The sequence below is a fragment of the Leptonychotes weddellii genome, chromosome 3, assembly GCF_054177405.1.
Source record: "Leptonychotes weddellii isolate Sample4059 chromosome 3, ASM5417740v2, whole genome shotgun sequence".
Lineage (NCBI taxonomy): Eukaryota > Metazoa > Chordata > Mammalia > Carnivora > Phocidae > Leptonychotes > Leptonychotes weddellii.
This window is the reverse complement of record NC_138371.1, coordinates 34,157,943-34,169,966: the sequence shown is the minus strand read 5'-3', so window position 1 is coordinate 34,169,966 and position 12,024 is coordinate 34,157,943. Positions and strand designations below refer to the sequence as shown.

At 42.7% G+C, this 12,024-nt stretch overlaps 2 protein-coding genes across 2 annotated transcripts in view; one reads left to right on the top strand and one right to left on the bottom strand.

The window, feature by feature from the left end:
• The window catches only part of BOLL (boule RNA binding protein), a 44,411-nt gene extending 40,536 nt beyond the window's left edge, over positions 1-3,875 (bottom strand). The window contains exon 1 of the mRNA XM_006728142.3: positions 3,154-3,875. Coding sequence (XP_006728205.2) covers positions 3,154-3,174 — 21 coding nt within the window. The 5' untranslated portion in view covers positions 3,175-3,875. The remainder of the gene's footprint in view (positions 1-3,153) is intronic.
• Positions 3,876-4,120: 245 nt separating this feature from the next.
• The window catches only part of PLCL1 (phospholipase C like 1 (inactive)), a 327,021-nt gene continuing 319,117 nt past the window's right edge, over positions 4,121-12,024 (top strand). Inside the window, exon 1 of the mRNA XM_081813916.1 lies at positions 4,121-4,152. The gene's annotated coding sequence lies outside the window, so the exon portion shown is untranslated. The remainder of the gene's footprint in view (positions 4,153-12,024) is intronic.

The window sequence follows — 12,024 nt, the reverse complement described above, 5'->3', positions numbered from 1 at the left end:
GACCATTCCATAATGATGTCTGAACCCTGACAAAAACAAAAGCATTGTCCAAACCACAAGAAACAAAAATCCTGGCTGATTCGTGTAACTGCTCCTTCTTTATCAATCATAGATTTGGCCTCAATCTATTTTTCTTACCTTCTAAATAAAAATTAACATACCCAATCATAGAATTACTCCCACTTTCTGACAACATGTATTTCAGAGTACAGCCCTTCTTCCTTAAATGTTCTCTAAAAAGAGCTTGACACAAGCCTAAATCCCATAGTAAGTTCTTTTCTAACACCCTCTTACCTAGAGGCTCCATGGTGTATGCTCTTCCTTGTGTCAACAATTCAATAGACCCAACTTTACTTAACTGCAGATATGTTCCTGGTAGTCTTTGGCTAAAGGGCACTGACAAGTCAATAAACTCTGATGTTCAAGTTCACCATATTTTAGCTCTAAAGTCAAATTTTTAAATGCACTTGTCAATTTGAACATTGAACTGATTTCGTTTAAAAAAAAATGTATATACCTGTAACTCATAGGTATAAATTTGTATACCAAAGAACTGAGCTCAGTACATGTATGTTCACAATTCTAAGTTGGGGGCCTAATTTAGATTTTAATAAATATATATTAACATATAAGCCTTTGTACAATGGCAAGATGGTAGACTCTTAACGTATATCTGAAAAAACAAGACGAGAATAGAATTTTGAAGAGAAACCAATTTAAGCACTTGCTAATTACTTTCTTTCTGGGGACACTTAACAGACTTCTGAGACAGTCTAACATACTAAATGAATGCTTCAAAAAAGCTTGCAGTTCATAATTTCAATTCTCTGAGAAACAAATACATAAAATGAATCTCTAACTTAGATAACAGAGTTGTTCTTTTTCATATTTGCTCTCCTCTCTCACTTCATTGGCCAATAAAACCATAATCCCTAAATTAATCTCTTCAAGATATACTGAGAAATGACTAGACCAGTAGTGATTATGGGGCTGTAGGCTGGACCTTATTGGGCTCTATTCTGCATCTAGTATTAAGGGGGGACAAACAACACATATTCCCTAATAAGGGAGTTCATAAAAACACCTATTAAACCACAGAAAATTTATCACATTTAATAATTGCTATGTTGTAGTTTCCAATTAAAGAAATTGGGAACCCAATCTTAACAGCATGCTCTCTAAGCATTTGGAGGTTATTTGTAACTTCAGTCACAAATAGTGACTCTGTAGTGCAGAGAATGGATGGATGATCTGGGGATGCGTAATTTTTCTACTGGATATTTGCATTGCTAGAGATAATAGGACAGCTCTAGTAGATATAATCTTGCCTGTTTAGAGGGTGTAGAAATTACGTATTTGCAAAATTAACAAAAATCAGTCTTTATGAAATTTTCTTCTTAAAAACAAAATGAGTTCAACAGATGAACTCGTTTGTTCTCCAATTGGTTTAAATAAAAGTTAATTCCATTATTCTTCCTTGAGAGAGAGAGATGACATGAACAGAAGTGAAAAGAATGCTTTATTTCCTATATTGAGAAACTGGTTAAATGATACCCAGAAAGGAAAAACATCAACTTTTCCAACCTATTCACTTCATTCTCCAGTTTCTAAGACTCCTGCTGTACTGTGGGTTCCAACTGCCTCATTTTTCTTACCACTTAGCACTTTCCAACATGCTATATAATTTACTTGTGTTTATTGTCTATCACTTTCCACTATAGTGCAATATTCATACGGGAAGGGATTCTGCCTGTTTTGCTCACTAAGCGTCTCAAGTAGAGCCGGTCATAGGAAGTGTTCAATTAATATTTGTTGAACAAATGAATAAACGAATGAATCATTTCTTCCTGCTCATGATATCCCAACCATTAGGCTGAGGTTTAAGAATATGCTATTAAAATAGCCTAGAAAATATTTTAATGTTAGCAGTGACAAGGCTCAAGCAGAAGCAATATCTAAATTCCTTAGAGAAGGCTAGCGATGCATGGAGTTAAACAATAAAGCCTCATTTCACTGGCAATGATTTCGCAAATGTATGAAAAGCACTTAGGTAGGTGCTATTATTTGGTTAGACGTAAGGGTCCTTAGCTTAGCAAAACTTCCAACACTAAAGATTTTATTAAAAATGTCCTCTAATGTGCCCTTACTGACTTCTTCCCTTGAGAATTAACCTCGAAATCTATCATTCACTTTGTCAACGAAGACAACAGGAAGAGGGCAGGCTAACCGTCGCGGTCACGGCCTCGGTGCTCCTTCCCCTCAGAGGCCAGCAAGCTGAGGCGCTGGGGGATATGGCCGCGGCAAAAACTTCCTCGGGTTCTCTCGGGTCATCGTGAACTTGGACACTGACACGAGGATCCACCCCCTCCCCACCAAAGTGCGGGAGGGAAAAGAAGGCTAGCCAGCGAGAAATTTTGTCCCGCAATCCCGCCAGCAGCAGTGGCGGGAACCCTCAACGGCACCGACCCGACGTCGGCCTCGAGCGCCGGCAACCCCCCGGTCCGCACGTGGCGCGCGTTGATTGGCTGCCAGCGGGGCGCGAGGCGGGACACCGCAGCGCCGCCTCTGGGCCTCAGGCCCCTCAGGCCTTCTCTGGCTCCCGCCCCTCCCCCACCGGGCCCTGAGGTGTTAGAGTGTCTGGGTCCGTCGTGGGCCACGGTGCCCCTCCCCTCCCCCAGGTCTCTCAGGCCTTCCGGTCCACACTGACCAGTCGGGGAGAGGCGGCGTCAGCTGCCCTGGCAACCCCTCGCGGTGGGCGGCTGGGCGGAGTCCCGCCAGAGCGAGCGTCAAAGACGCCGCTGAGCCCAGTTTCGGCGGGAAAGCTGTTGCTCTTGCCCAGCCCCGCCTGGTGCATAGGACCCAGCCACCCGCCGACTCCCGAAATCTCCCGGCCTTTTCTGAGGTCCCCCAGCCAGCCTACACCCGGTCCAGGCCCGGTGGTCCCACCTTGCCGACCACACGACACGACCCGACCGGGCCTGCAGGCGGGCCGCTCTTCGCGGTGGTAGATGGGCATCCTGTCCACATTTCTTCCCGACAAAATAGTGGGCGTTTGGGCGCTAGACCTCGCTCTTCCAGCCCCTCAGGAATGGAGTCCACGTTGCTCCTTACCCCTGCTACCCCGGGGCCGGAGGCCCTGACTGTTGTACTCACCGCCCCGGACTCGGTCTCCATCTTCCTCTACGCGCTTCAAACACCGGGGGAAAGGAACAGAAACCCGAAGTTTGATAGCACCTTCACACCAAGGAAGCAACACCACGTTTCCTGACGGACACTCCCCCTGGCGGTGACGGCGGCAGTGGCAGCTGCAGGGGCGCAGGCTCGGACCCGGGGCCTGAACCTGCCACCCAGGGGGGTGGGGAGGAGCAGGCGACGTCGCCTCGGGCGGCGGGGCGGGCGGGCGCCGCAAGCCGGGGAGCGGCGCGGGCGGGCGGTTTCGGCTGTGGCCCGTGGTCGCCGAGCTGGGCCGTCTGAGGGGAAGAGCGTGCCCCAAAGTCGGGGTGGGCGTGTGGTGTGCGGACGAGGGCTTGGCTCTGGGGACACTCTCGCCTGCTTTCCGACGGCTGGGGAGGAGAGCGCGAACGGTTATGCAAAGCACCATGCACCGCACGCCTTCCTCTCTTCTCCCCTTTGGAGAAAATTCGGCGCCCAGGACTGGTGGGTTTCTAGAGGTTGACGTGACCTCAGGCTTTACTAAGGAGCAAGAGGCCGGTTGAGGGGCGACTTCGGAAGGCTGGTGCAAGGCGAGGAGGGCGGTTTCCAGACTCAAACTCTGACCCCTCGGGCCTGACGCGCCAAACTCGGGGACTCCCGAGAACCTTGGACTCCGCGCTTGCACCTGTTGTCGCCGTCACTCATTCCCGCCAGCGGGCGGGGCAGCGCGGGCGGCTTGGCCAGGACTCGCCGTGCAGCCCATTCTGGGCCCCGGCGCCCGCCACAGGCCTGCGCCCCTCGCGGCTCCCGCGGGCCCCTCGCGGCTGAGCACCGCCCGGCCGCAGCAACAGCCTCGGGAGCCGGCCCGCGACGAGGCCACCCGCGCGCCAGAGGGGGTTGAGCACAGTGCGGCTTGCCTGGAGCGGCTCTGGCCGCTTATAGCCTTGGGAGCAAGACGTCTTTGAAAGAAGAGTACTTTGTAAAAAATATCTGTAAAAGGTAGCTGAGAATTTCATATATCGCCGCTATAATACATAATGTAATATTATACATACATATAGAATATAATGTAATGGCGATATATAATATATATAATCAAGTCGTAAATAATTACAACGAAGTAAACTTATGTGATAATGATGATGATTTTTACAACTACCATTTATCAAGGGCTCAATCAGATGGAGATTAAGTCCATTTGGTCAAAAACTAAAGCTCTAAGAGATTTAACTGGGGTCTCCTGACAATTCATGAGCTTAACCATTTTGACATGTGTTTTTATAAAAGTTAGCAGCAACAACTGTTAAAAGTTACATTAGTAATAACTTCTATGCTCTCTTATAAAAGTTTGACTTTGGGTTATTTTACTTTCAAGAGAAAGACTTTAAAAATATGCAGTATCACTGTATTAATTTTTAATCTGCTCAAAGATTAGATCTTTATATTATTTACCAAAAATAAAATAGGAAACATAATTTTTTTCATTGGATACAGTTCAGCTAAAGCATCCTTAAAGTCATACATTTCTGCATGCAATTTAAGCTTATTTTAGGTTTTAGTTTCTGTGGAAACAGTACAAACCTATTCAAATTAATACTCATATTCTAGAGCAGAATAATTTTGCTGTTCGATAACATTAGAACTGATCTTTGGGTGTGTTTTTTTTCAGTAGTAATGATGGATTTGAGTAGCTATTATCTTTTGCCCATCTTTTTTGACTGAAAACCTTTATTTTTTAATTATTTTTAAAAGATTACTTATTTATTTATTTGACAGAGACACAGCGAGAGAGGGAACACAAGCGATGGGAGCGGGAGAGGGAGAAGCAGGCTTCCCGCCAAGCAGGGAGCCCGATGCGGGGCTTGATCCCAGGACCCTGGGATCATGACCTGAGCCGAACGCAGACACTTAACAACTGAGCCACCCAGGCGCCCCTGAAAACCCTTATTTTTAAAGACTGTCTTCACCATAGTAGGTGTTCAGTCTGTGATACACAAATTAATCAACTCAATTTAGGGAACATTGACTGTATTTCAAGGCCTGTGATAGTAATTCTCTGTTCTGCTTCTCTTTTCATTCTTAAAGCAAAAGGAAATTTTGGTTTTAAAACTTGAGTAGGTCATGTAAAAGTATACAATTCAACTAGTAGACATTTATAGTGTTCCTATTATGCGTAGTACCTAATGCTCTATGTTATGGGAGATAAGAAGATGAACAAGATCAAATCCTCATCTTGAGTTTTTTTCAACCTAGAAGGGAAGAAAGGACTAACTGCTCAAAATAATAATTATATCTAAATGTGCTTATAATAAGACACAAGCAGAATAGGATAAGTGATATGTGAACTGCAATCAAAGATCTTGTAGGAGCACAGAGGACAGCATCGTGAGGCACAATGTTTAGAGCTATGTAAGGGTATCATCAAGGCTGAAATTGTGGTTTGGGTGGGAAGGTGGGAGGAAAGATATAGAGCCCCTTTCATCTACCCAGCACTAGACTAGGCATATTCTTTTTTAGTCTTCTGAGTTACCATTCTTTCTCTGGAAATCTGAACCTTAGAGAGGTAAAAGTGACTCATGTAGTTACATTGCTAGTGACTGGTAGATGCAGTTTTCAAAACTTGGTTCTATTTGACTCCATTGCCCATGCACGTTCACTCTGCCATGTTACTTGTATTGTGGTAATAATGACTTAGAGTTTTACTCTAGAGAACTTTGCAAATAGAGGGCCATTGAGGTTATTGAATCAGGAAGTTATATAATCAGAACCAAAATTTAGAAAGATAGGCTCAGACCAGAGAACAGTTTTTAAAGGACAGGAAACAGAGAATTGAATTAGGAGCATACGACTCCAGTGGAAAATAATGGGGACCTAAACAGAAGTGGCAGCTGTGAGAATAAAATACTGGGAAAGGGTTAAGGAGAAACCAGAGAAGAACTGAGACTCTTGGACGTGGTGATGTTGGGGAGGGATTGGTGAGGATGGTTCAGAAGTCTCAAGTTTCAAATCCTGGAGAGGTCATTGACAAAGATAAATATAAAAGTGCAACACATAACAAATTGCAAACCCAAATTGCATATCCCATTTGTTTATATTTTGTACTAGCATCCCAATGTTTCCCATCTTTTTCCTTCACACAGTCAGTTAAGAGCATAGTTCTTATTTCAGGGATTTACTCAAACCTGCCCTCCCTCTTGCTTGCGTTCCCTTACTGGTAATTCTTCCATTACTGCTCCTTGAGTTTTCTAGACACTGATTCTAACTCCTAATATCTATTTTAGACAGTCCTTTTCTCAATAACCCTTGGGATGTGTTCTCTAGCTTATAGACCTAGATAACCATCTGTGGGCCTCCTACGGACCAGGCTTTACTTTACGGGAGGGGATGTGGCAGTGATTAAAACCTGGTTCTTGCTCTCCAGCAGCCTGTGGTCTAGTGCAAGAAGGAGCTAAGTAAATAGAAAGTTTATACACTCAATGTGCTAAGTGTAGCAGTACAAGAGTTGCCAGGTGCAGAGACAGCCCAAATCAGGGAGTGACTTGGTAGATAAAACGACATGAAAGGACACGTTTAGAAGATGCCTCTGTTTCCATTTTATTTCTCTCTTGTTCCCATGTCTATTAACCTATTGTATTCTGGAGGATGATTAGGTGCTTTCTTCTTCTCTATGATGGTTGGATATTTGAAATAGGAGAGGTGAGGGATAGGAGTTTTAAAAATCTGTCTTAAGGAGCAGAGTCCAGTTCAGATTTCCTTTTCCTTTATGGAATGTAATACTTACATTTAGAGAGGATGTTACCCAGATGATCTAGATGGAACAGTAAGTGATTCATTGGAAAATTCCTTATAAAACCGTTTTATTTGCATATGCAGTTTATTTTGAGCAACTACTTAGATGCAGGAATATAAAATATTAGAGCTGACTGTGCAGCATGAGGTAGGACCTCAGTAATTATTTATAGAATAGAGACTAAATGAATAGGCAACCCTCACCCCACCCTCCATTTTATACCCATTCCTTACCATTTTACTCTTACTTCTGGAATAAGAATGAAAAACCGTCATCATCAGAGAATCTTTTCTTGATTCACTTATGCAAGTATGGTTTAATAATTATACACATGTTTTCAGTTGCTTTTCAGGGGAAGACCTTGTGTTTGGAACATCCCACCTGCAAAATCCTTTGAACATTCGCAGATATTATACCACCATATACAAAAATAAGACCTGTGCAGCAAGACTTCAGTCCAAGAATGATTGCCCAGAACATATTGTCCACTTGTAGACTCAGTCCTGCAGTATTTGCCTTGGCTTGCCCCTTTATTTTACCCTTACCTTCTGACCACCAACGGCTGTCTTTCTTTCTCTTTTTAAAGATTTATTTATTTATTTATTTATTTGAGAGAGAGAGAGAGCATGAGCAGGGAGAGAGCAGAGGGAGAAACAGACTCTCTGCTGAGCAGGGGAGTCTGTGGAGGGGCTCAATCCCAGGACCTTGGGTTCATGACCTGAGCTCAAGGCAGACACTTAACTGACTGAGCCACCTAGGTGTGCCCCCCAACATTTTTTTTTTAAAGATTTTTAAGATTTATATAACTCTTTTTTAACCTCTTCCCATTTTTTTTTTAAAAGATTTTATTTATTTATTTGAGATAGCACAAGCAAGGGGAGCGGCGGAAGGAGAGGGAGAAGCAGGCTCCCTGCTGAGCAGGGAGCCCGACACGGGGCTCCATCCCAGGACCCTGGGATCATGACCTGAGCTGAAGACAGATGCATAACTGACTGAGCCACCCAGGCGCCCCAACCTCTTTCCATTCTTACCTCATTTGTAGATGTGATCTTTCTGGGAGGAAAAAGTTTTCCTTGACCCTCTTAGGGTTCCGGGCTGGGTCTGAAAATTAAATTGACAAAGATTAATAGGAGAAAAGCATACAAATTTTACTGAATTTTTACATGTACTTGGGGGCCTTCATAAGGGAATGAAGATCTAAGAACTGACCAGAGCAGGAAGCTTTTATACCTTTTAGACAAAGAAACAATACATTTATGAGTAATTGACAAGATGAAGGAGTTTAGGTTAGAGATAGTAAATGGTGAAGAAGAAACTAGGAAGATAAGGGTTAGTTTAACAAGATTAGTTTGCAGATTCCTCTGGTGCCCTGTCTTGGGGCTGATAAGTGTCTGTCTCCAGGAAAAGAATTTATTTCCTGCCTTTAGGCACAAAAGGGGGAGCTTTTTCTGTGTTTACTGTTTAATTGCCTTCAACTCAAAATAATTCCTAGGTCAAGAGGCATATTTTGGGGTGACATATTCTGGTTTCCTTTGGATGCATGAGGTATTTTCGGGTACTATCATGACCCTCTTAATTCATGTTTTCTCTCACCCATAGGCATCTTGGCAGTAGTTCGTGTTGCTAGCGTCCTAACCATGACATTTCAAACATCTTTTTAAAAAATATTTAATTGTCACTTGTCCTCTACTCCAGCAACTATGTTGTTTTTGAATAGTGGGCAATTGTTGCCTTGGTGCACTCTGATCTTTTGAATCTAAGGAAGGCCACCATGTAGTGTTGCATAGATTACTCAATATATAAGGTTGTCTAGCCAAAGGAGCTAGTAGGATGAAATCCAGCCCTTACTTCTCCACTCATAGAACCATGTAGCCACAAGCCCCTCCATTCAATGGGAGTGCATTTTTCTAATACATAAAAAGATGCTGAACAGGCCAGTGGTAGCCCTGCCTAAACAGCTCCTGCACTGTAAGATGGTGTCAAGAAACCCTCATTTATGTTCATCATGTTTTACTATCATATTCTCAGACATCAGTAACTGTTTGACATTTGGAAAAATATTCATTTTGGTGAATGTTGCAAGTGGGTTCCTCAGGAAACAGACTCTGAGATTTGCATGTAGAAATTTTGGGTAATATGAGTTTGGGAAGAGTACCTGAGAAAAGTGAGGGAAGCAGGACTGGGCAGAGCAAGTTGAGTTGTGATTTTTGCAACAGAGTTTCAGCAATCCTAGGATGACCTACAGAGTTGTCCCCAGAGACTAGGGTCCCTTCCCCCTCCACTGTACTCTCTATCCTCATCTACCTATCTATAGACATTGGGTGCAGGCTGCTCCCAGATAAGAGTCCGAACTTTGGACAAGATGACTCTCTTTGGCTGAGGGCAATTTCTGGAGAGGAACTTAGCTGAGAACAGCCCACACCCCAGCATCTGGTGGAACAATGGCTTGGTCCTGAAGGGAGATTTGGGCCAATCACAGCATATACAGAAGTGAGTTCATAACCATCAAATGACTTTTTCTCTACAATAGGATTAAACAGGTTGAATTTAGTTTGCTTTTGGTTGAAGGAAAACATGACAAAAACAGAATAACTCAGGAAAACTTCAAACTTGTTTTTTTCTTAGAGAGGGCACCTGAGAGATTGCAGAAGGGACTATATCAGGAGCACAGATCTGGTAACCTAAGATGTGGTAATCTTGTGAACTGAAAGTTTAGGTTGCACATTGTGTTTAATGATTGCAGGCTAAAAAACAGCTTTCTATGAGTTTGCCCTCTGTTGGTTCTGTGCTCAAGAAAATATCCATATTGGTCACCATTGGGGAAATATAATTAAAATGCAAAATCTTCTCCCCACTCAGAATACCTCTCTACAGGGGTGCCTGGGTGGCTCAGATGGTTAAGCATCTGCCTTCGCCTCAGGTCATGATCCCAGGGTCCTGGGATCTTGCCCCACATCGGGCTCCTGGCTCAGCTGTGAGCCTGCTTCTCCTCCTCCCTCTGCCTCTTTCCCTGCTCATGCTCTCTCTCTCTCTCTGTGTATGTCTCAAGTGAATAAATAAAATCTTTAAAAAAAAAAAAAAGAATACCTCTCCACAAAGGTGATAGAGACAGAAACCAGTTTCATCACTGAATAAGCATGAACTCTGTGGTACACAGCACAGGCAAGAAATTGCAAAGACAAAACAAAGAAAGGAATCTCACCCACTTATATTGCCAAGCAGACACAACCCATTACATCACAGATAGTTCATCCTAACCTTACCTGGTGATTGGAGTCACCATCTTATTGGCTCTATAGAGAGGAAAAACAAACCTCGTATCTTTATAGCAGGAGGTAATTTTGCAAACTGGAGTAAAGCAAACATCAAAGTTAGGATCTTAACTTCTTACTGAAACTGGGAAATAGGGGAACTATCTCCCTTGCTGTTTGCATTTCAAAAAGGTGTTTTTTTTTTTTCCAAATTTTTATTTAAATTCTAGTTAACATATAGTGTAATATTGATTTCAGGAGTAGAATTTAGTGGTTCATCACTTACATATAATGCCCAGTGCTCATCATAAGTGCCCTCCTTAATACCCATCACCCATTTAGCCCATTCCCCCACCCACCTCCCTCCATCAACCCTCAGTTTGTTCTCTATCATGAAGAGTCTCTTATGGTTTGCTTCCCTCTCTCTTCCCCCCCCTTTCCATATGTTCATCTGTTTTGTTTCCTGATTTCCACATATGAGTGAAATCATAGGGTATTTGTCTTTCTCTGACTAACTTATTTTGCTTAGCATAATACATTCTAGCTCCATCATGTTGTTGCAAATGGCAAGATTTCATTCTTTTTGATGGCTGAGTAATATTCCATGGTATTTATATGCCACATCTCCTTTATCCCCATTCATCAGTCGATGGACGCTTGGGCTCTTTTCATAGTTTGGCTATTGTTTTGTTTGTTTTTTAAAATAGGCTTCATGCCCAATGTGGAGCCCAATGTGGGGCTTGAACTCACAGACCATGAGATCAAGATCTGAGCTGAGATCAAGAGTCAGACTTTTTTTTTTTTTTAAGATTTATTTATTTGAGAGAGAGAGAGAGCTCAAGCGCATGAGTGCACATGAGCAGGCAGTGGGGCAGAGGGAGAGGGAGAGAATCTCAAGCAGACTCCATGCCCAGCATGGCGCCCAACTCAGAGCTTAATCTCATGACTCTGAGATCATGACTTGAGCCAAAATCAAGAGTCAGACACTTAACTGACTGAGCCACCAAGGTGCTCCTAGTTTGGCTATTGTTGATGATGTTATAAATATCAGAGTGTATGTACCCCTTTGAATCTGTATTTTTGTATCTTTTGGGTAAATACCTGGTAGGGCAATTGCTGGATTGTAGGGCAGTTCTATTTTTAACTTTTTGAGGATAGTTAGCCATTATAAAGATTTATATACATTTGAAAAGGACAGAGAAAAAAATTCTGGGGAGAAAAAAAAAAGAGATGGGAGAAGTCTTTTTCCTTATTTCTCCCAGGGAGAATTAAACCTCTTATTTTTAGTCTGTATTTGCCCTTACATTATATATCTGGATCTGTTTAAGGTTGGAACTCCTTGAAGCACTGAAAAATTTTAGAAGCAACCAAAATTCAAAGCTAGTATTTTTACATCTGGAGTAGGAAGAGAAGTGGAGTAGCCAGAAAGGAAGCCAGGGATGTAGACAAGAGCCATGGCCACATGTGCCAAAAAGCCTGGACTCTATTCAACTGGTAGTGGGTAGCCAATAAAGCTTCATAGCAGGGAGTCAGACTTATATTTTAGGTAAATCCCTCTAGCTACAATGTGGAGAGAGTATGGACATTAGAACATGCTACAAGGTCACTGTAATCAAATTCATATGGTATTGGATCAGAACAGATAACCCAAAAGTAGACTGAGTATATGTGATAATTTAACATATGACAAGAAGGGTAATTCAATTCAGTGAGAAAAGAGTAGATTATTTAATGAAGAAAAAAAAAAAGCAGCCCACCATCTTATTTAAAAAATTTTATGTAAATGCTTGTATACACATATAAATTAAATTCAAAAATAAAGTATAGAAA